The following is a 25,000-nucleotide window of genomic DNA, read 5'->3' on the forward strand; positions in this document are numbered from 1 at the left end:
AGGTGGTGCCTGGCTGGGAGGTGCAGGATCAGGCCTGGGGGGTGGCGGCTGGTATAGGCACCATTGATGCGTGGTGTGATGGGGGAGAAGGCATGAAACGAGCCCAGAAAAAGGGCATGTAGCCGAAATGCCATTTTATACTTGCAAAGCGGTGTAACGTGCGTTAATTACGCTTCAGATTTATTGTTGGAAGCATCCCAGGCTGTTCCCACACACCCACCGGACTCAAGCCTCAACCTTTCTAATTTTTCCCACAGCTCCTATACTATTAAGTTTGCTCGGTAAGGTTCATTGTATAGTACATCAGTTAAGCTGTCCAAAGGAGGGCAATTGGGCAGTGACAAGACACGCTCATGTGTAATGTGAAAGAAATGAATGTGGTGATGCATGAAGTGTAATCTGTGCGGTAACACATCGGAGACACCAGTAGGTAATTCAGCAGTCGTGGCATTGATTGATATGGTTAGCAGGGTAGGTGTAACTATTAGTCCTCGCGAAGGAGCGTATTTAAAACCTAAGGGGGGTGCCGACTTGCACGTCGGAGACGACATGAACATAAGCAGAAAGGGCTGGTTCTTGCAGGGAAATGAGCTGCGAGCGCTGGGGGCGGCTGGAGTCGGGGGCTCGGCGGCGGGAGGAAAGAGTAACTTGAGAATTCAAGCAGGTTGCAATGCGGCACGATATTTTATATTTTTTTTTTATCAGAGAGACGATGGCTTAAAACTGATGTCATTATGAGGTTTAAATCAACTTTCTGCTTGCTTGAACATGGTCACCTGGGTATGGAGGTACAAGGACACAAAGAGGTTGAGCAACTCTGTTTGTCTTTGAGCCGGTGATACCTGGGGTTGGGAAATTGAGTTCCGTGAGCAGTAATCTGTCAACTGTCCCACAACATACATTTTTTAAACCTGTGCCTACATTTTCTTTCATAATGAAGGGGACTAGTTTGTCCTGAAAAATACAATGAAGGGCCAGGGCTATAGTTTAAAATAATTGGTAATGGACACTTCTTATTTAAAAAAAAAATTACATACGTCATGCCCTTTTGTTTTCAGAACAGTTTGCAAGACTGAGACAAATACTGTAAATGTGCATATAAAAAAAAATCATCCCTCTAGTAAATGTAGCTATGAATTCAGTTAAAAGCATTTTGCTTTTATTCTTAAGTATCTGTAATAGTATAAATGTTTCTAAGGAGAGAATGCTACTTCATAAGTGATTTTTTTTTGTTATGTTTTTAAAACTAATACATTGTTTAAAGCTGTATTTTAGTTTCATTTTAGTTTTTTAGTGCTTGCCTATTGTCTTCCACAAAATAGCACATCCTTTAATGTTATATTTGTGTAATCTTTTCTGCTTTGTATTTAGACACATCTATAATCTAGATTCTACATCTGTACATAGTAGGAATTTAAAAATAAACCCCATTTCAGCAGTGTTCCTGAGCTGCGAGAGCTAGATCTTTAGTATGTGCAAAATGAAACTGCAGATCACACTTCAGATCACCAGTATGGGAAAATAATAGGGACTGAGGCATCTGGGTTCCTGATTGCTCCCGGAGATTTGGCAGTTTCAGGTCTAAATCCTGTTACTGGTACGTAGGAAATCGCAGCTCCGGCAGTAGCCATCTCAAGTGATTGCAGCGCAGTTCTGGGAATCCGACCTTAAAATTTAGCTCTCGCTGTTAAAAGGAAACTGTTAAATGGTAAATTACATAATTTATTGCAAGTGTTCGTGGATCTATTTGACTTGCTTTACCATTTGTTCTATTATTTTATTTAACCATTTTGCCGGATGAGTAATGAGCATACCTTTCAGCTTGCCCAGTTTGACAGGCTACTCAGAAATTCTCTCCAGAATATTCTAAAGAGAACTAAATTTGTGGAAGGAGGAGGAAGGTGGGTTTTTTAAAAATTTTATTTATTAATCAAGTGATGTCAGCGATGTGGTCATTTTTAAGCGATGGGTTGTGTGCAGACGTGTATGACATCACAGTTAACTCTTTAATTTAATGTTGCCCAGCCTGAAATCCTCCTTATTATCCCTGGTGTTTTTTCTCCACGCAACTGGGTGTTTTTTATTTTTCTTTCAATATGCGGTATAGCTGTCGTTAGTGCTAGTAGGAATTACGCTTGGATAGGAAGTTAGACCAAACCCCTTGACTTTTAGAGGATCTACAGCCAGGTATAAATATCTTGTGTGTGTGTGTGTATTTTAAAGGCTGTAACGCTTGCAAGCTTTTCCTTGGGATAGAGCATTAATAGATCCAGAAGTGACCGGGAGGAGAGGGGAGAGGGGACAGGGAGAGGAGAGTGGGTGCCAGCTTGTCTCTTAATTAAAAACCTGCAGAAATCCAGAGAAGGGAGTGGTGGCAAAAAAAAAAAAAAAAAAAATGAAAAAAAAAGCCCAGTTATTCTTTCCCTATTTGCTTATTCCGAAAAATAAAAATAGGTGTCGACTCATATGGTCTCATATCAATATGTTATCATCAACAGACAAGTCTATTCACTATTGTTTCAATTGAGTAAACAGTGGTGTAAGGGTCAGCCGTGCTCACAGGTAATTGTTAGTGCGCAGACAGTCCTGTCAAGCGTGTTAGCTAAAAATACATCCCACACTGTCACTTCGCAAGGTGTTTGAAAATAATAGCCCCTGATACAGGAAAACAGGACATAGGCTTGTGTACTGACCTTTTTCTTTGTTTAATTTGCTCAGAGGTTTAATTTCAGGGGACAAGTAATAATTGAATATGTCTAATAACTAAATGCTCATTTGGGACAAAATCCATCAAAATATAATTGGCATTTGGGTCTGATGAAAGGAAAATGACGTGGCTTTAGAGAAACGGATGTGTCCTAAGAATATCTGATCACTTAATGTATAAATTGAAGCCTTTTTCATAATATATATTAATTGCAGATACTTAAGGATTTTAGCGTTTTTTTGTAGTGAACCGTTACCGGAGACCAACTGTTTTTGTTAATGCTACTCTTGGAAAGGCGGGGAAGGTTATTGGTCTGTCGTGCAATAATTTACTCCTCTTTGATATGCAAACGATCCACGGTGAATATAAAAAAATCCTATCAGACTCATTTCACAGTTCTTAACCACTTAGATTCTCTGGAGTCTATCGCCTCATTAGACCAGTGCTCTCCAAAGCTAGCATAATTAAAATCTTTAACAGTTTAGCAAAGTAAAGATGTTTGGCTGATCACGTTGAGATGATTATCTATCCATTGTATTCTAAATGACAAAAATAAATTAAATTTAGACCTTGGCATTTTTTATTATGTGTTTCAAATGAATATAATGCATACTGCCTCTTTTTTTTTTATTATTTTTATTCCAGTACCTTAGGTTGGGTGAGATACGTGCCTGTGTGAGCTGCTGCTCTGCACTCAGAAAATGGCAGGTTTCCTTAGGATAGCTCCAGTGCTCCAATACGCTGAAACAATGAACCATCATCCAAATGATGATCTGGGAGCGCAGTGATGAGAAACCTCTTTAAAAACACACAGACACTGGCTTTTATTTTATTCCCCCCCCCCGAATATTTAACCAATGCGTCTCTACTGCTGATTTTTTCCCATGGCCTTCTGCAAGCGAGCACTGAAGCAGTCTTCACTGGGAGAAACTTGACTTGTTTGATCATGTCACAAACATAAGCTTTATCCAAAAGCATGATCTCAGCGTGAGCCCGTGTCACGCTGACGCTCACGGGTCCCCTTGCAGCCTTCGCTTTGGCCCACTGGAGTTTGCAAAGTTTTCTCTTGCCTTATTTATCGAATGCTCTGTCCTAAGCCTGCTGTCCATTTTGGCACAATTTAAAAAAAAATTAATTTTTTATTATTATTATTTCTTGAAGCTTATTTTATGTTTTCATTTTACTTTTGAATGGCTCATTAGCATTGATCTAAGAAATGACAGTAATAATAGTGTTACTTGTATAGAAAGTTACACAGTTTTTCAGTAGACACATCCATCAATTAAGTGAGCAGTTCGAGAAACCAAAATTAATGAGAAAGATAGGTGTGTTAATGAAATAATCATAGTATAATCAATTTGACTGTTAAAATTTGAAAAGCATTTCAGGAAGACAATATGAATTCATAATTTATGTCTAAAAGTGATTAATAAAAACTGTATTTAATAACAAAGCTATTTGTCATCATTTAAAACTTAAGCACAAAATTAGTCATATTGTGGTTCGTGTTGTCATAATAATAAAGCTGAGTTGTTTTTTTCCTAAGACCTTCCTTTCTTTTAAAAACAGGTTAGAAAGTATTCACTTTCCTCTAAAAAAAAAAAAGAAAAAAAAATGCAATTTCTCAAGCTGACTGCAGAGTAGCCCTTTGGCCACCTTTGCTTGCAGTCATGCTGTGAGCTCGGGGTGATTTCTGCCTGAGTAGCTACTCTGGAAATGGGCCCTCTGTAATTTTAATTACAAAAAATATAATAATAATAATAATGAACGTGGAGTTTGGGGTGGGTGACGTGTTGTGTGGACCCCCCTGCCCCACGCCCCGCATTTTGCATGGCGTAGGTATTGCAGGTGTCACACCAGAAAATTTAGCAGAGATGTGCAGTGTTCAGTATTAGCCTTTAGTTATTAAAAAAAAAAAATACATGCGCAAAAACACACACACACATACACACACACACACAAAACTAACACTAGGCTTTGTTTACTGACTCTTTGATTTAATTACTGTTTGAAGACGGCCGAATTAGCTGTTAATTGATTTAATTATCCAATTTGTTTGTTTCAGGCATGATTCCAACAGAACTGCAGCAGCTCTGGAAGGAAGTGACAAGCTCGCACACAGCGGAGGAGGCAGCCAGCAACAACCACAGCAGCCTGGACCTGTCCACCACCTGCGTCTCCTCCTCCGCGCCGTCTAAGACCTCCTTAATCATCAACCCACACGCCTCAACTAACGGACAGCTATCGGTCCACACTCCTAAACGGGAGAGGTAGGTGCCGGTGGGGTTTCCACCCATGAGCGTCTCCCAGCGGCGTGCCGAAATGATGGCAAAACGGTCGGGAGCAGTGGCCAACCGCCTTGGCCTCGGTTTTGTCCTCCACATCTTGCTCTTGTCTGATTTTGGCGTGGTTGAATAGAGTCTCCACTGGGCAGAATATGCTCCTTTTGTTCAGATCTTTATGGCTTGTTAATTGGATCAATGTGGGCACAATTAGCTAATTAGAAGTGCATTGGATAAGCATATTGGGGGAAGTGTGAAGAGTGTGAGCTGGTTTCTTTGAGTTTTGCATCCCAGGTGGTGTTTCTCTCGATGTTCTTTGGGTTTGGAGGCTGGAGGTGAGGAAAAAAATCCGTTGGTCAGTACAGGCTGTTTTACCACCCGTTTTTCTGCCAAATTTCAGTGCCCCATCTCATCTAATAGTTTGCCTTTTTTTACTCTGTATTTATCTGCTTTCATAAGACAGGGTAGGCTCGAGTTCTCCAGGTTTCTCTAAAACAAAGTGGATTTTTTAAAGTGCTGATAAAATTAGCTAACTGGTGGTGTTTGGCTTTTAAAAGTGTGAGTTAATTTGTACTTGCTCGGCTTGCGTTGTTAAAAGAAATGGCTTAAATCAGGGGTTGTCTGTTGATGTGCTTCTCGGCACAGGCTCTGCTTTATTCCGAAGGATGCTTTATTGCAGGTTTGTTTCTTTACACCCCCAGATTTCACTGAGGCGTGCCTAACAACATAACTTTTGCTTACGGTGAGCTAGACGGTCCCAGGAGCTCAGGCCGTGGGTGCCAGCGCCTGCTGCAGCCTTGGCGTTGCTGCCGGCTGTGGAGGAGGGGGAGGAGGAGGAGGAGAAGGGTCTCTGGGAGTGCGCGACCAGCGTGGGCGCAGTGGGGAGGGCAGTGCTTCTTTGCATTCAGGAGGGTCCCTTTGCCTATCTAGAAATGTTAGAGCAGACACTAGTGAAAGCTGGATTTTATGGAAACTGATGGCTTTGTCTTTCCATCCTCCTTTCATTCATTAGAAAGAGGATAATGGAATTTTTAAGCCATGGAGTTTATATTTCTGGTGGTCCGAAAGTAGATTGAGAGGGAAGCTATATAAATACCTCTTATATCTTTCTAATATTAAGAAAATTGTTTGGAATAGGTAGATTTTAAAGGAGAGGACGCCACTGTTGAAAGAACTGCTCTGTGTAAGGCATCAATTTATATCCGTTGCAAGGACATGGGGGGGAACATCAGTGTATACATTTATAATGCATGTAAGTGTCAAGGACATGGATTTCATGAAGACTTACATGGGATACTAAAAACAATTTGATGTTTATTAAACAATTAAATTCCCTTTTTGCTGCATATAGAGCTGAACGAGATGGGTTTATGACTTTTCAATAAATTTTTTATCTGTGTTTTTCTTACTGAGTATATAAACCAAAAACCCATGCAGTGAAATGGATCTTCTTTCACTGAACAGAGGCATGTGCTGTCTGCTAATGGCAATCTAACGGAGGAAACAGTATGCCATTGCTGTTAAGTTTGAAATCCAGTGGAAATATATAGGAATCTGTTCTGAAATAAGAATTTTTTCTGTGTTTGCTGCCAAGCAGAACTTGAAATCCACGTGTCTGAGTCCTGTAATTGTGGCCTGGAGGCAACTGGGATCTAGAAACAAGGCGATACATATGTTTTTATTAGTAAAGTTACAAATAAATTAATTAGGAAGGCATAAACGTGCCATAAGTATTGTTTGAGACTGTATAGGTTAGAAAAGTTAAAATCCTTAGTGGTTGAATTGATAGCTGTGTTGTTAAAGCTTGCCAGAATACTTTCCTTACCTATCTATTGAGTTTTCTACAATATCAAAATACAAAGATAGGGATATTTAGGAATACAAATGAGAGCGCTACGGACTTTGCTTTATCTTGCCTCTATTTGGTACATGGAAGGTTTACGCCATCCATTTACTGCAGTGATTGAATTACATCTTTATCCATAAGTAGAGCAGGAGACTACTCGCAGAAGAATGCCTACCGATGCACTTAAGGGTTTTGTTGCAGTCTCATCAGGCACTGTGGTGCCTGCCTGGATTTCAGATGACACAGAAACTCCTCTTGTTGATGTGTGTTGTACTGGCTTCCTTTCTGAGAGGGCATTTATCTACAGGCAGGGAGTTCGGGGTGGTGAGCACGCAGTGAGAAAAGAGTGGCTGAGTTTCGCCGTCAGATGTGTATTTGAAAGCCCACAGCGTACTTACAAAAGAGAGAGCGCGGACACGAGCAGGAGTTTGGTCATTTTATGTTTGCAAAGGTTAAGATTAGAAATAATCAGGAGTCTGGTGGGAGTATGACTTGGCTTGACTTGGAGACAAATCTGTGCATGTTCTTGTACCCAGCTGGTTCAGCACGACAGCTGGGCTTGGGAATAGAAGGGGACCTGTGGCGGTTGTCCCGAGCCCAAGCACGGGTCAGATGGGGCTGTTGGAGGGGCTCACACGGGAGATGTTAGCCCTCTGCCTCTCATCACACAATTCCTCAACTTGGGCTGGCCAGGGCAGGATTTTGGGTTGCGGCTTCCCCTCTCTCGTTCCTACACCTACCGTGCAACTGCCTGAAAGCTTTGGTCTGATACAACCAAGAGCTATTTATTTAGATTTAAACAACAATAAAAAGCACATAGTAAAAGCTGTAAGTGTCCTAACAGTTAAGCACAGCCACATCATAACGATTGCCCAGCAGCAATAAATAATCATATACAGGTAACATTAACTTTTAGGGTGTGCTGTAAAGCTGTTTTTCTCCCCCCTTCCTCTTGGGCTTTTGAGAAGGAGTGGGCTGCGGGAGGCAAGTTAGTTATGTGGGAGTTACTATCATCACTGTCATCTCTGGCACATGTCACTGGGACAGTTCAGGCTGTGTTTTACGGGGTTCCTGATCCGATAGGAGAGGTTGGGAGGCTGCTCGAGAGACAGGAGGCACTCGGCTGACCGCAGCGGCAGCAGAGGCACCTGCGTAAAAGTCATTGGGTGAGCAGCAGCATCTTGGGTAAAAACACATTTTGGTTATAAACAAGGGGTTTAAAATAGCAGGAGAAATAGTCATTGGCGGCTTGGCATGCCCACACGTCGCCGTGCTGCCAGCCCAGGCTCAGGGTTGTGCACAGCGAAGCTTTAGTCCTGCGCGGACTGCGGGGACGCGGCTCTGGTGGCACCGGTGACACTGGCCATGCTGTGGCTGCGTGGGGCTGCTACGCTTGGAGCTGAGTGACAGCAAAAGTTCTCCTTTATGGCAAAAAAACCAAACAGCAGGCGGGTGGCCAGAGTCACCCTGGGATGTTTGAAAAGCAAAAAAATACATTCAAAAGCAGGAGGCGTCCTCCGTTCCTGGGCAGGGGCCAGGGAGCATCGTGGTGCTGCTCTTGGGTTCTGCCTGCTCTGTGTCTATGGCTTTCACAGGAATGAAACAATTCTAGCTATAAATAACGGGTTAATGCTTTCATTCATTTGGGCTTTAAATGTATATTACATCTATGCTTTTGTCCCACATTTCGCCCAGTTTCTGTAAGTAGCAGCAGCAGCAGCTCTGGGGTTTGGTGCACAGCAATCTGTTAAGGAGATAAATAATCTGCTTTGGCATGACACTCCTACTCTCCTCTTTAATTTGTCTTACACAAGGAAAATTATAATTAAATCATTCAGGGTAAACCCTTGAGTGTAGAGAAGGAAAAAACACACTTTGGTAAAGATTGCCAATAGAGACCAACTTCCCTGTTGTGCCGTGCAGAGACATTTATCAATATTCAGCACTATTAAAGAGAGAACATTTCGTGTGATTTGTGAGGCGGATGCCAAAGCTCAAATCAAGGCTTGTTAAGATCCTTTCCCCATGCAATCATGGGCATTCAGCATCATTAGAATTCAGCACTGACTGTGTGTTTCATGCTTTGATTTTACTCAGACAATTTAATAATGTTTATTGTGCTGATTATATATATAAATTCACTCAATGCAATAAACATACCTCAGTCATCAGTACCCTAAGGGAAATATTTAGTTATAGATACTTGTATTCACTCAGGATAAGCGAAAGTGAGACCATCAACCAGCATGCAAACCTCTCATCATCTTATCAGCATTTGGGCTTCTTCAGTAACAAGCGTTTTCTCTACACAAGTAAATATATAAATAACGGGAGCCAGTTAAGTACATCTGCTGTGCTTAGAAATTTCAAGGAAAGTACCCGCTTTCCATCTCGTTTCATTGCATCTTATTTGGGGAAAGCTTGGTTATTTTCTTCAGAAAAACAGCAAAACAAAGCGGGTGGATGCCCGGTCGCTTTAGGTGACTAACTTCATAAGCTGACGAGCAGCAGGCGTCCTGAGAGCCCCGTGCTTGGGGATGTTCCCGATGTGGGTAGGTTTGGAAAAGCAGACTGGCGCAGAATTCCTTAGCGCTTTGCGGTGAGCAGAGGTTGCTCCAGCTTGGGCTTGACCCAGGAGGTCTGGGGGTGGTGTGGGCGCCCGAGTGCTGGTCCCGTCCCCTGGCACCCTCTGCATGGACTGCAGCAGTGACAGGATGGTGGAGGCTGTCGTTAATAAGCGAGTTAATGAAGGTGCAGACCTGGTAGTTTGGGAAACGGATCTGTTTGTAAGGAATAAGGTGAAGAGTTGGAGGTAAAGACTGCATATCCAAGAGACCTTTCTCCATCCACTGATGATCCCACATTTGTCTCTTTTTGTCTTCGTACCCCTTCCGACTACATTTGAGTCTTGTCCTTCCACATAAGCAAGCAGCCATCTCATAGGAAAAATAGATGGGATAAACAAGGGGATTTTTAAATGACTTTTTCTTGCCAGCATCACAGGAGGAAGAAGTCTGGAGAAGGCTCTGAAGGGAAGCGAGAGGAACGGCATGGCAGACCATTGATCTGCTGGTTAGGCTTAATGCATTGTGTTTTACTGTTGTTATCTCCATGCCAGCTGATCCTCCATCAAAATCCCAAGGCCCTTAGATGGGGGCATTAGGATTCAGCACAATTAAGAATTACAGATTTCGGTCCATTATTAATGCTCTGGATGGAACAGTTCAGCCCGCAGTCCATATGCTCCCAGGGCCTGATCCTCCCTTGGCCTGTCTCTCTGCGTAGTCCCTGGCATTCGTTCTGCACTGGTGCCAGCATCAAATCTGCTCATCCGTGTCGGCGCCTCTCAGTTGCCTCGTGCTGTTGATTTTTAGCTCGTTGTACTTCACCATCAGTGGAGTATGTGCAGGTAGAACCCAAAGCATCTCGTTACCTGATGCCTTGGCGCTCGCTCCCCCGCCAAATTGCTCACCACCAGTCACTGTGTGCTCTCCCCGTCTGAGTCACTTCTCTCTCTGATCAGCTTTGAAAAAGTATCATCTGTGACTCAGACCTGGAGTTGCTGATCTTCGGTTTTAAGCCTTATCAGGCACTTTTTATTGTTTCTGCTTTTCAAATTGGGGTGTGTAGTGTCCTTTGCCTTGCCCGCACCGACTGTCTGCTGTGGCACTCAGGTTTTTGAGAAACCTGCTAAGTCAGCTGTACACCATCGCTTGGTCCTCAGTCTGCCTGGGAGTGCCTCCGTCAAATGATGCTTTTCAAAGGATTGTTTCCTCAAACCCTGGAAAATTATGCCTAGTTTGTGGGTTTTTTTTTTTCCCCCTACAAAAGATGCAAAGTTAACCGGCCTGTGATTGCTTGGTGTGGCCCTTGGGTGAGCAAGGGTGCTGTCTTTGACACTTCACCATCCTCGGGAGGCTGCCCCGGCGTCGGGGAGCTCCTGCACGCCAACGCTTCCCTGCTTTCTGGTCCCGTGTAATAACCATCAGTTGTACAACTCCAAACACTAAGCTAATGTATCAAAAAGCACTTAAAATAGATTGGGTGAGCCTTGGCAGACGCTTAACAGAACTTTTCCAAATTTTAGCATATGTATTGTTTTATTCCTCCATCTGGCCAACAGATCATTGTTTGATATCTGAGTGCTTTGCATATCTCCTCCCTTTTCTTGCAACTGAGATACTTACACGTGCATTTAATACAGCTTAATGCTATTTTTACATACCGGAGAAATAGCTGATGGCTTTCTGTTAATTGCATGCACTTTGCAGTTAAACTTTTACTAAAACATTCCTGTCTAAATACCTAAAGTCCAATGAAAATTTGTCCTCTTCTTTTATTAGAGGTGTTTATGTAGTAGTCTTAAAAAGGGACCTGTTTTTGTTTTACTGCACCGTGGATTCCTGTTTCTTTTTATTTCCTCCTGTGCACAAGTTGTTCTTCCTCAGCGTTTGCTCGGGAGATCTGATTGTCCTAAAGAGCCGAGCGGGGAGCTAATGAAGAGCAGTGTTATATTTTTATCATACGTATCACAGCCTGAGAGTGGAAAAGAAACCCTTGAAAATGCCATAAAAGTAGAGAAGTTAGGTGATTTTTGTGTGACTGTTTTTCTCTGCTGCTCAATAAAAATCGAGCAGTTAGTATGACAGCTGTTATATCATGTTATATCGTACTGCTAAGATATTGAGTAGCATTTAAAGTAAAACTCCACCATTAAGCTGTATAAACTTTATCCGTTTCACTATGGTTTAATGGAAAAAAAATGAGTTTCTCAATAAAATGACATCATTTTTCCCAGGTTGTAATGTTCACTTTACAACTGTTTTTCTTTAATTCAATTTATTTTACTTTTCTTTTTCTTGGCATCCTTTTTTTTTTTTTTCTTGCAGTTTGGAGAGGGGGAAACCTCTTTTCGCAGAGCAGCTCTGTACTGCTCTGTATTTTTCCCCTTCTCCCCCCTCCCTCGACATCTTGTGCTAATCTGGAGCTCTATTTTTGTCCGTCAGATGGGGTTATATTTTCAAAGCAGTGAGATGCGCGTTGAAATTTGGTAATCGGGATTTGTGGCTCTACCTGCTGCACGTTGAAGGAGCCCAAGGAAAATTTATATTGCATTTCCTGCTGCCGGAGCGACGTTTGTGTAATGCCACGGGGTGTTTTTCCGTATAGCCGGTGTTTTTTAACGTGGGAGGGCTGTAATTTCTTCTGTGTGATCAGGAAAGACATACGTATATTATAAAGTGTATTCTTCTCATTAAAACGATGGTATAAGCCCAGGCAGGGAAACTGCTAATATGTGTTGCAACTTGTCATTTTGGGCTGCGTGAATAAAGAAGATAACTGTTCCTTTGGGAAACGGTCTCGGGAACTGAGCAACAGATCCGCTAGCCAGCGAATTCTTTTTAACTGTAATTTTCCTTTTTTCTGTGTACTCAAAAATAACATCGTGATGGGCCCTTAAATACCATTTCATACACAGAGCGCAATTTCCACAGCACAGGTGGTGCTAATATAGGACAGTCCCCTAGGCACTTGTCGCCAGGAGTTGTACAGCTTGTTCGGTGTCTGCATCCATATGGCAATCTGTCCCATTCATAGAAAGACATTGTAGCTGTGCCTGTGGGTGCTGTGGTCAATGTAGTGTAAAAAGTAGATTTTTAACTCTCGGCAACCTATGTTGTGCTGTTTGTTTTATTGTAGAATCCAATTTATAACGTGGGGGAAGGAGAGAGGAAAAAAAAAAAATCAGCTCTGAGCAAATTCCAGAACAATCTTGCAGGCTTGAGTTTTTGTTTATTCTTGGAGCGCCTGGTTAATCAGCAGGTGCAGCAGCCCTGCGCCCAGTGCCGCTCTAATGAACAGTTTACAGGAAGCCTTGCTCGGAAGAAACATTTTCCTCCTTGTTTATACTGTGAATTAACTCAGAAGTTGCAAAGCTGTAAACGATGTTAGCTGGCCTTATATGTCACATAAGTCTGTTTCTTACTTCTTTTTTTTTTTTCCCTTTTTTTTTTTTTTTTTTTCCTTTTGCAATGTTGCGTGTTTTTTTCTTGGGTGTGCCCTACTTGGGAAGGATGCTGAGCCCCTCGGTACCATGCATTGTGGTGCTGCCCAGCCAGGGGCTGGTGGCTGTCCCCGAAAGGGACAAATCACAGCAAAGGGACTCCTTCAAAAAGGGGGGCTGCAGTGTTAGCATTGCACAGCGGTTCGAATCTAAACAAGTGAACGTGATTTATGGCTGCTCTGGTATCTCTCATCCCAATGCCAAATGTTGTTCTGTTTTAGTGTGACTATTTGTTATGCCTTTTAGTAAACACAAACAAATAGACCGCCTAGCACCTGCAGCAGCATATGATATTTACACTACCTGTATGATTCAGCACGCTTCCCTGGGGAAGTAGGCTTGTGTCCTCTCGATTTTACTGCTTTTTTAAAGAGCATTCTTCGGAGGGAAAGCATGTGGCAGAGAGAATTCAATGCCCTAACTGTGTTTCTCCCTCGGAGCCATTATTTATCTTAATTATTTTTTTTATAAACATTTTCCCAAAGGGCGCTTCCCTCGCTGTGGGTGAAGGCTCTCCCAGCGAGCCGTCGGGCTGGATGCGATGCGACGGTCACCACCTGCGCGGGTTTGGTCGGGCCTGTGGGACGGGGGTGAAAAATACTGACGTGAATAATCCATGTTAATCACATTTGTTGACGTATTGCTGGTTTATATAAGGGTGAAAGACTTGCCTCAACTCTAAACGTAACAGAATATAATTTGTTAAACAAGAATAGATTTTGTTTCTCAGTGTTTTCTTTTACTATAAATTTAAATGTAACAACAGAATATAAATGACAGTAAAATAAGGTTGGCAAACAGGATCTTTTTACAAAGTATGTATGTACATTTGTAATTTTACACCTCAGTCTCGGTGAAGTCCAAGGTCTAATTGCGTGTTTTTGAATTTGCGCGTGTTCTTAAAAGCGTTGCTGAATCAGGGCCAAAGCCTTGCCGTTGCCACCTCCCTCTGCCATACGTATTGGGTGGGGAAGAGGGGTGAGATTGTTGTGCGGAAAGTCAGTTTTAAAAAAAAAAAAAATCCACCCCAAACCACCACAGAAACACCCCCCCAAACCCAAGAAAGCGGTAGGATCACATTTTTTCCCTAATTAAACTAAGATACTGAATCAATCCGTTTTCATTTAAATAAATTAGGAGGCTGTTCAGAGAAGAATAAAATGAGATTTAGCATGGATAAGTAGAAAGTAGCCCAGCTAGGAAATAAAAATTCCAAACTGCGGGTTTGACGTGACACGTCAGCTGCTCAGCATCGGTTGTGTGGCAAATGGCTGAGGCATAATCGGGGTTGAGAAATTAAGGTGGGACACTCTGTGCCATGTCTTAGTTAAAAAGGTAAATGCAGTCACGGGAGGCGTAAACACGCGTGTTGCATCCGAGTCCTTCTTTTTTTCCTGTTCTACTTTATGCAGAACCAGTTAAACCACATTGAGAGTGTGCTGTACAATTGGCCAGTCTCTTGCAGAAAGGATAAAGAGGAGCTGGAGCAAATATAGAGGAGAGCAGCTAGGATGATAAAGGAGTTGGAGGGAATAGGCTATGAAGACAGATTAAAGGGAATTAAAGATCTACACCCTGGAAAAATAGAGGCTCTAGGAGGATGTGATTATGGTATGTAAGTACATGAAGTGATGCTACAAAGAAGAAGAGGGGAAAAATTGTTCTCATTAGTTAGCAGTGCTGGAATTTAAAATCCAGCGTTTCAAATCGTGTGCGTCTGGGTATATTTGATGTACTTTTCACTACAGTACCGAGGCGCAAGGTTGAAATAAAAAAAAAAAAATTAAAAAAAAAAAGAGTTTTAAATAGTAGAGAAACTCATTAATTCAAGTGCAGGCATGGAACTTCCACCTGAGATAAGTGATGGATTCAATACTGGGTATTTTGCAATGGGAATTTCTTTTAAATAGTCTAGAAATACGTTCATTTCCTTCAAGGAAAGGATGTAGGGCAGGTGCGGGCCTTGTGGCAGTTCTGCCCGGGGCTGGTGCCACTGGGAGAGGTACGTAGTACTCGTAGAGTGCTGGAGGGTCATAATGGTGATTAATAATCCAAGCCATCAGTGCATAGATCAAAACCAGAAGACGATGCGTATCATTATCTAGTCTGGTTACGCTCTTTGCTAGTGGGGACGAGGGTAGAGGAGAAGTCTTGTCTTGCTGCACGCACGCCAGCGCTCACCTTGCAACAGGCATTGGGAGAATAATAGTGCCACAAGACACGTAAGGATGCGGGGCAGAGATTTGGGGTGCATTGCTGGCCTTGGGTTGCAACAGCAGCGCTACGGCTCTGTATTTTTTTTTCTATGTGAGTATACAAGTTAGTGCACACTGATTAGAAGGCAGGATTTCAGCCTGTAGGCTGCAGTTTTAACCTGATTTGTCTTAAATTGGTGGAGTCATTTAAAATGTAATACACCACTCCTGCTGCTTCCAATAGGGCTTGACGTAAAGCATGGGCTGCTTCTAGTCCTGGATGTGGACCTGGACTAAAGTAATGAGGAAGGGGAGAAATGCAGTTTTAAAAAGCACCCAAAAATTTGCGAGCCAGTTCTAGGAAGAGCTGCCACTGGCCACGCACATCAAATGCCACCTCTCCCAGAGGTCCATGACCCTTTGCTAAGCTTTTTCCAGCAGTGAGAGGCATTTACCCTGCTAAGACACTTCTGTTCAGATCAAATACCTGCTTTCTTGGGCAGTTACTGACACTTCGACAGAAGCATGAATATCTAGAAATAGTCCATTTAAATATATGACTTAATACTTTCCTTGATTTATTTTTTTAAAAATTATTATTATTTGCAATTATTGGGGTTTTTTAAATTCACAGTTTAGAGAGGAAAGGGGTGCTAAGCCACCATTGTAAGAGTTCAGAGGGGTTTGCACCAGTGCAACTTCACTGCAAAACACATCCGTTCCAATGATTTTGTCATGAAGGCAGGAACTTTCATTTGAGTATGGTTGGTACAAGGATTTAATCATTACTGCTTCCGTTTTGATTTTAAATCAAATGCAGCAAGCGTTTCTGACTCAGAGAATTGTGACATTTTCACCAACTTTATTCTGTCAGTGCCTTTTGATGAGCTTTAGAGCTCACTGGGTAGTCACAAACATGGGGGATCCGTATTGGTTTGCAGTTGTGTCTCTCCTCCTGCTGTAAAGGACCAAAATCGTGGCATTTTGCCTCGACGACTGACTGTGCCATCCACATCAGACCGAGAGTGAATGTGGTGTGAGACTGAGCCCTGTGCTGCTGCCTGGGCCATACACCGACATCGGTTTCATCGCAGCTGGCAAAGATGAGGTCATTTCCCATTGCCCCTGAGAAATAAAATAAAATTATTTAAAAAAAAAAAAAAAAGGCAATTCTGCAATTTCTGTGGGTGCTCTGCTCAAAACCCTTCCAAGAGGAAAGCAGGAGATGTGGTATTGATTTTTCAGCGTGCAGGTGGCTCAGGCATGTTCTCCGCACTGTTAGAACGTGCGCAGATGCTTCATAACTGAAATAGAAAAAATCAAGGATGCTTTTCTACATCACTGACTTCCCCCAGTATTTTGGCAAAGATTGTTGGCCCAAGCAGATGTGGGGGAGAGAGAGTGGAATATGCAGAATGTCAGCATCTTGAATATTTAAAATATGGTCCACTGTGTGGCAGGAGTACTGTTACTGAGGCTTCTGCTTAGCTGCTTTTTATACCCACCTGTGACTTTTTTGCCAGTGTCTACGAGCATGGTACCCAGTTTCACGCAGTAAGGAAGGTTGAATTAAACCATACAGCATAGGTGGCTTTCATGCTGGTGCTTTGGTCACTACTTTCCCCAATACCCAGTGTGTTCCCCTCTCTCTTTGGGGTATACTGTCATTTTTACTCTCTGCGGGGGCTTAGCTGTCTGTGGTTTTTCTATCTCCCATGTGCTTTTGTGTCCCAGAGTGCGATTCTTCAGTGATGCTGCAGCACAGCTGATGTATTCCAAAAGCTGAATGGCCGAAGTGGCCTCAGTCAGTGGGGCTGTGCAAGTACCAGCTTCAGCAGCCGTCCCTGTCAGAGTAGGTGGGGAATTTGCTTCCAGACCCTCTGGAGATCCTTGGGGTTATGAAGCGACGTAGGCTGAAGCGATGAAGGTAGAAACGCCTCTCCTCTATCCAGAGGAGCCATGGAAGCCCCTGGCCCTTCTCCCCTCCCCTCCTTACTGGAAACCGGGCTGGAGGCAGCAGAAAATAAGTGGACACTTTTGCAGTTCTCAGCTTCCCACATGGATTTCATTACTCTGTCGTATGTCATGAATAAGCTGACTTACGCAAGACGTTTCACTTGCCAGAGGGTTATTTGCTGTACTTCGATGTAATAATGCCGCACTATTGCATTATTTGGAAATAATTCTATTGTGTTCAGTATTTTGTACGCAAATACCTTACGAGGAGAAAAAACCCCACATAATCTTGACTTTTACATCACCTTATTCCTTCACTTCTTTGAAAATTATGTTTTGTTGTAAAATTGCTTCCACTAACTAGTGTTGCATCAGCAGTACCCAGCCACAAATCTGCGTTCCTGGGAAGGAGAGGGTGACAGAAACAAACACCTACTCTAATGTGTCATTAGAAATCAAACAGACCTAAAACTTGCTTCTGCTTGCCAATGCTCGGATCTTCTGAAAGTCTGTCAGCGGCAGCGAGACCAAGGATGCCTCCAGATTACAGAAACTGTGCTTGCGTGCAGACAAAAATATCATTGAACAATTTCAGATTATAGGTTTGCGTTGTGCCCACAAAGCTGTTTGTTTATGTATTGGATTAAAATCTTCATTTTCCACCTCTATTTGCTCAAACAAAGTGAGTACTTAGATCAGTTAAACAGAGTTGTCCATTCATTTCCACTGGCTGTATCCTTTGTGTGTTACATCCGCTTCTCTATGAACCCGCTCTTTGTTTTGTTTTGAGGTGCTTCTTAAGGCTCTATCAGGGAACAAGTGGCAATCTGTAATATCTTCAAAAGTGGGATGGATAAAATAGCAGTAACCTGATACTGACACATAAAGGTCACCGAAAGGCACCGCTGAAACTCCCCGGGTGGGATGGGAGAAGCTGCCTTCGGCGCGGCACGCTGCCTACAGAGGGTGCCAGTATTTGCCTTTCAGTAATACCAAGGGTTCTTTTTTCATTTTGAAGTGTCTATTTTTGGTAAGTCGAAGTAGTTGCTCCACTTTGTCGAATGGCAGTGGAAGCTATACGTAGGTGTTAAGTATGTTACGCTTAGTGTCGTGTTAGCAAAATGACCTTTTAAGTTCCCATTTACAGTCAACACCAATCTTTCTGGTGCTTGACAGCGCTAGACTTTGACATCCCGAGCATCGTTTACAGTTTGATACCCTCTTGGTCATCCCGTCATTTTCTTTGGACAAAATACCAGGGTATCATGTCCTACATAGTTTGTCTTGTCTTGTGCAAGTTCCCTGGAAAGAAAAGAGATTTGCACTTGGATTTAAAAAATAAATACAAATCTCGGTAGGGCTCTTTCCGTTGACTTGGCCATGGCCTTTAGGCTCTTGCAGAGAAACTTTAAAAAACCCTGCTGGGGGTTTAAGCCATGTGACTCCTGTTGATATTATAATGAGATTTACAGTGCTTAAAACCCACAGGGGACTGACTCCTTACTTGGCGTCACACGGCGTTTCTGCAGTCGTCCTGGTGTACGGGTAACGCGCACTGTGTAAATTAAGACATTGAAGTTTTAGGAGGTTCTATCAAACATACTGAAACCGTAACTCTCGTACGTACTCTTCATGGACTTTAACGGAGTGTTAACATGAAAGCCTACTTTCTCACCCTTTGCTGTATTCGGGTATGGAAGCAGATGATAAAACCCATTCTTTTCTGAATTATTCTTTTCTGTGGCACTGATGGAGGGCCAGATGCCTGCCTGGCTTGGGTGGACGGTGTTCCTGCAGCCAGCCGCCCTCTTTCTCAGCTGAGGAAACCTGTGCTGTAGCATTTTTCTAATTTCCTTGCAAGGAGTGCGTGGGTCCCTTTGTTCTTTTAAAAACTTAACCGAGAGAGCTTCTCCCTGCTTACCCGTTTCAAAAAAACCTGATTATGTTAAAGCAGTGTAATATTCCCTTATAGAAAAGGCCTCTGTAAGTCTCTTCACCTACAGTGAGTTTTTTTGGGAAATTACCTTGCACACATATATATATATATATATTTATGTTTGAAGAACTATTTGTAAACAGCCAAAAATAAGATTTCAATGAAATAATGAATTAGATTCATGTACAACTAACGACTAATACCTTTTCCAGTCAGATCTGTACCTTTTTTTTAAGTTTTTAAAAAAATTTAAAATAATTTTTAAAAACCCGCCTTCAATTATCTTCAGATTCTCCTTGGGCCTGAAGTCAAAAGTGGCAGAATCTGTGCAAGAATTTCTCTTTGCATTTGGGATAACCTCTCAGGGGCATGTTCTACGGTGATCTTGCCTATCCAACGCATGAGAAATAATACAAGAACACAATTTTGTTATAGTATGTGGGCAGATAATATTACAGAACAAGAATAAACAGCATTTCCACATGTGTATAGAAGTAAAATGGCAGAAAGTAGGCGTTTATCCATAACGTTACCTGTAAGCCAGGATAAAATAAGTCATAAAAGCCACACCTAGATGCTGGTATGTGTTCATATCCTTTGTGTATGTTTGAAGTCCATAATACAGCACAGGCATACCGTACCAAAAAGATTTGCTATGAAAAATAGATATGTGTGTGAGCATAAAATAGAGATTTCAATATTATTTTGACATTTTATTTTTAAAGTCATCTAAGGTTATGGAAATTGTTGCAAAAATAATTCCTTTGCGTAAGAAGTTTCCATGCAGAAGTTGAATAAAGAAGATATTTTAGAATATGGTTCATCAGTTAGTGCAACAGATACATTTCCCTGAGCACCACATGGCCCGGATCAAAGCGTCTCATGACTTGGATCAGTGCAGCCAAATCATTACGTATTGATTGGAATCCCGCTGAAGGATTAACCCCTTCATGCTCATATGAATTTTTTTCTCTAACCCTGGTTTCAGGAGTTAGGAAGCTCTGTGACATTCCTGCCAAATTTGAGCAAGGTTAATAGCCCCCACTAACCCCTCATACTGAGGAATCCTTTGATTACATGGTTCCTTTTTTTATGATGAATTTTGCATTCGAAAATACATCTTTGAATCTTCTTTACTGGGACATAAGGGGCTGTGATTCTGTGGTTCTGTACTTGTGCATAGACGCAGCCTGTAAGAGTTAAAAAAAGAAAACCCAACAAAAAAAAAACCCCAAAAATCCTCAACCCAGTAAATAAATAACATGGTGGGAAAGCCAAGGCTGCAAACTCGGTGCTTTTCCTCTCTCTCTAGCGATGAGGAAAGCCTCGAGTCCGGTTGTATTGTGTTACAAGAATACACTGCTGTATGGAGATGACTTTTCTTCCTGATGAAGTTGAATTGTAAATATGCAATGTTCATAAATTTCTTAGCAAAATATCAAGCAGGATATTAAGCAGGTCTGTCAAATGATTTCTCCCCCGTCCATGTTAATTTAAATTCTTTACAAAGCTTTTAATTAATGAATGAAATGTAGGAGGATAGCTAAGTAAGAATGACACATGTTTCGCACTGCAAATGGTATTTAATTCTGTTTTGAAAAAACCATGGGCAGAGTCAGGTGGGTACCGTGAGATGTTTCAGCCTCTGTTGTTTGCTGCTCTTAAGAGTCTTTGTGAAGATTAATTGGCGCGGTACCTTCAGTTACGCCACTTTTTTTTTCTCTTTTCTCTCTCTCTCCTCCAGTTTATCCCACGAGGAGCACTCACACAACCACCCACTCTACGGACACGGCGTATGCAAATGGCCGGGCTGCGAAGCAGTATGTGAAGACTTCCAGTCGTTCCTGAAGTAAGGATGGTTTTTTTGGCACTCGCATCGTACAGAAAGCATGCCCTGAAATTTTGTGTGCTGTCACTCACCGTGGGCCTGATGCAAAGCCCATTGAAGTCAACAGAGAGCTCCCTTTCACTTCAGTGGCTTTTGGATCAGGCTCAAGAACGTTTTAACAGGGGATAGTAAATTAGCCCCATGGGTCTTGCTCAGTGTGTTACTATAAAATAGAGTGTTTGCAGTTCCGCAGCCTTTTTTTTATTATTATTTATTTAAATAATTTTTAAGTTGCAGTATTGATATTGTAAACAATACAATCTTCATTTAACCTTGATTTCACTTTAATTTAGAAATTTAGTCTTAAATTAACTCCGTAATTGAACAGAGAATTGCAGAACATCACGTGAAATTTAATTTATGTCAAATAAGTAACTAATGAACAAAGTCTACACTACTAAAAATAAACTATAATTATATTAATTGGGCCCCTGCAGTTTGCTGCAGACCTTTCCTTGCTGCCAAAGAACACAGTTTTCCGCGTTGCATAAACAGTGCATTATGGACTAGTATGTGGTAATGCGTGCATCCCGATGCAGGGAAGGACCGGCAGGGCTCTAATAACTTACACATGGCTGCTCCACAGCTAAGCCATCAGCCTTCCCCCTCCAAGCTGGAGCAAAAAGTGTTCCCATCACAAAAGAGTTTTCTGTCTGGGTGGAAGACCAGGTACACACGTGGTTTGGGGGCATCCGGGTTCTTGAGCACTCGTCTTTTCTCAAGTACTATGGCTGCTCGGTGGTAAGGTCACAGAAGACCAGCCGCCCAAGCGATGATTAGAGTGTGATTACACAAAGGGACAAATTCTGCCCCCATTTACAGTGCTGATCTCATGAAGTTAGTTCACATAAATACAAGGGGTACTTCAGGGTGGATGTAAGTAGAATTAGTCCCAAAACATTCAGCGGTTTCTATTCTTTCTGGGGCAGTTCCCTGGATTTTTATGAGAGGGAGGGAAGGGTGAGAGCAAGCAGAGGATGTTTGGTGGATGACGTTAGATGATACAGATAGATTTTTGCTCTCAGAACAGAGGGGGCCAATTCTGCTTCCACTGGCAAACCCCTCCTATATTCAGTAGGAGCCGCACTGGGCCAGTGTAAACATACGTTACAAGTAAGGATGGTAGAGTAATGAGAAGGTTCTCATTACAAGAGGATTACAAAATAAGAAGGTGCTAGTCATAAATTTCCATGAAGGGTGGCCTCGTTTCTTTTAATTCATTCTGTTGTTCACTTAAGTGAAATAAATGCTAATCTCACCATACTTGCCAGCTCATTCATATTCATATGCCATACTATAGCATTTAGACCTTTAAAACAATTCTAATTTTTATTGCACTTAATGCAAGGGAAGGGTGCTGTGGTAGCCTGAGATATCAGAATAATGTGTGTTAGTCACATAAGGTCAGATTATGCCACCTTTGCTTCATGTGCTAGTCCCCTCTTGCAGATGAGCCCTGTTGGTTTCAGGAAGGTGTCTTACCGAGTAGTGGACTGCTTGATGTGACCACGGGTAGAAAATACGGCCCTTGAGTCACATGACGTAGGTAGAGGCAGGGTTGATTTTTGTATGATATTTTGGAGATGTCTCAGTTAGAAGACCAAGTCCACCAGTTCACCTGGAGGAGATACTCAGGGCAATCAATAGGAAGGGATAAAACCATTACAGCCCAGGCTGGACCCGAAGTGGCTCCATCTACTCACAGCTCCAACAATTCTGGTTCTTTTATCACTCATTTATTGTCAATCTCACCCCCCCCCCCCCCCCATTAAACCGTTCAACAGAAATATTTTGTGTGACTTTCTTAAACCCATTGGCTTGTGTAAATTTTCTCATTATCCAAATTCTACAGTGTCCAGACAAAGTCTTATTGTTCGCAGTGATACTTAACCCAGAACGAATGCAGAAATGAATGTCCCTGAGCAGCTTATCGACACTGTTAGGAAGTGAGCATTGCTTCATAAAATGATACTGTAGCCTTCCAAGTCTCCTGTGGAGCGTCTGTCCTTAAGTTGTATTGTCATTTATCAGAATTCATTACTCAATGAAAAGATAACAGGTAGATACTTGAAGTTTCTTTCTGGTACTTGTATAATCCGTGAAGCTCTTTCGACAGTCCCCTCAAGAGAAAAGCTCTTGTTTACCAAGTGAAATACAGCCTGTGTATCAATTGAGCATTGCTTAATTTCACTTACCTCGGTAAAAAGGCCTGTTAGAAAAGGCAAAGAGAAAGTTACATGTGGAATGAAAGCCCTGTATGCCAATAAAATGATTCTGCAGTTAAGGGAAAAAAAAGGACTCGTAGGTCTAAAACATGGTTCATTTCTTTTCCTCCTGAGGAAGAAATATCATAACTGTTGGTAAATCAAAACCAGAGATTTGACACTCTTCTGTGATCGTTCTGTAGTGTTTGTTCCCAAGGTGAGGTACACCACAGGGCCCTTGATTTCAAAGATAAATACTGTACAAATAACGATCCTAGTTGTCTTTCACTCACAGCCAACAGGAGGATGCTTATCAGAACCAGCAGATACACGGGCTATTGTACACATTTATTTCCCTATTTCTTTTTCAAATAAGTTGCAGTTTTAGCATTGTTGTGGGTTTGTTTTTTTATCCATCAGCCATTGGTTACCACATGACACGCTATCAGTTAGAGCTGCCTGATAGCAGCGGGGGCTGCTGCTCAGCCTGATGAAACAGCAGCGCCCTGCCTGCTCCAGAAAACTCCCCGAGCCCAAAAACAAAACCATGTCCAGTGGCACCGCGCTGACTCGCTGGCTTTCTGCTGAGCTGCGGGACGCGAGGTGAGGGCTGGAGGGTCCACACGTGTCTCGTGTCTTAACCAGGGCCCGTCTCGCAGGCGGCAACCAAAGGAGCAATTAGTAGCACAGAGTGACTTTCCTTCAGAATCGACTAGCTCCTTGATTTCATTTGCATGTGTTTAGAGACTGTTGCAGATAGAAATATATATACCTCTTACACAGCAAGTTGTTCAGGAAATCCCTGCTGGAGGGAGGGTGGTTTATTCAGCAAGGTGTTGAGGCATCCAGGGCAGAAAATGAAGGAGAAGATTGAGTATGGTTTTATCCCCCCCTTTAAAAAAAAAAAAAAATTATTGTGGTTTAGATCTGCTTAATCATGGTGGTACCATTTTAAAATCAAATATCTCCTTTAAAAGAGGGACACAGACCTTTGGAGAGATCTCGCAATCCTATACTGCAGTGATGCTAGTAATCTGCTTCATGTGCATTTAACTTTGATGAAACGAAGGGGAGTTTATGTGAAAGAAACTACTAAGTGCACTCTGTAATGTTTTCACAAGTGTTTTTATCATGGTAACATCTTGTTTACTTTAGTTGCCTGCCTAAAACTACTTGGAACATGTTAAGAAAACATTTCGAGAAAGCTTCTACAAAGAGGCTTTTGTTTAGCAGCAACTGTGAGACTGCTCGGCTCACAAAGGTGTTAACTTTCAACCCCTTAAGCACTTCCACATGAAATTCCAGCAACTATGTTTGTGGTTTTGGAAAAACAAAGTGTATATTAAAGAAACCAGGTATATGCTAATACATGTTGAAGTAGGCCGGAAATCATAAATTGTTTCAAAGGCATTAATTGCTATCATTTGCATGTCAAAATGTTCTGCAGTGAAATCATCTGCAGTTAGCACAACAGAGACTTTTTAATCAAATAGGTGGCAGGGGCAGAGGAAAGGCTAGTCTGTAGATGTCTTTTTTTAGTTTTTTTAATTTCTGGCGGCCCCGGTTAAAACTCCCCGGCTCTAAAGCGTCGCTGGCGAGGATGCAGCCGCCGGCGTGGGGATGCGCTGGCAGCCACGACACCCATCCCGCTCCGGGGGGGTCCCTCCCCGGCGCTCGGGGAATACAAGCCAACATTGAATTTTCCGAGCCCTGCCACGTATTTGGAATAACCGTTCGAATGTGGACGTTCCCGTTTCATTTACAACCAACCTCCGGATGAACCTCCCGGCCGTGGCCGGGGCGTTGGGGACCGGTGCGGGGCGGCCCAAATCCCACAGTGCCCTCTAGTGCTCCCGGGATGCCGGCGGGGACCCGGAGAGCATCCCTCTTCCCAAAGGAGCCCCGCTGCCCTCCTCTCCCCC

At 42.5% G+C, this 25,000-nt stretch overlaps 1 protein-coding gene across 13 annotated transcripts in view; it reads left to right on the forward strand.

The window, feature by feature from the left end:
• FOXP1 (forkhead box P1) overlaps nucleotides 1-25,000 on the forward strand; it is a 389,122-nt gene that overhangs the window by 324,843 nt on the left and 39,279 nt on the right. For all 13 annotated transcript variants that reach the window (XM_063347894.1, XM_063347895.1, XM_063347902.1 and 10 more), the window contains 2 exons: nucleotides 4,773-4,977; nucleotides 20,731-20,835. In XM_063347894.1, coding sequence (XP_063203964.1) covers nucleotides 4,773-4,977; nucleotides 20,731-20,835 — 310 coding nt within the window. The remainder of the gene's footprint in view (nucleotides 1-4,772; nucleotides 4,978-20,730; nucleotides 20,836-25,000) is intronic.

Source organism: Chroicocephalus ridibundus, chromosome 10 (assembly GCF_963924245.1).
Source record: "Chroicocephalus ridibundus chromosome 10, bChrRid1.1, whole genome shotgun sequence".
NCBI classification, from domain to species: domain Eukaryota; kingdom Metazoa; phylum Chordata; class Aves; order Charadriiformes; family Laridae; genus Chroicocephalus; species Chroicocephalus ridibundus.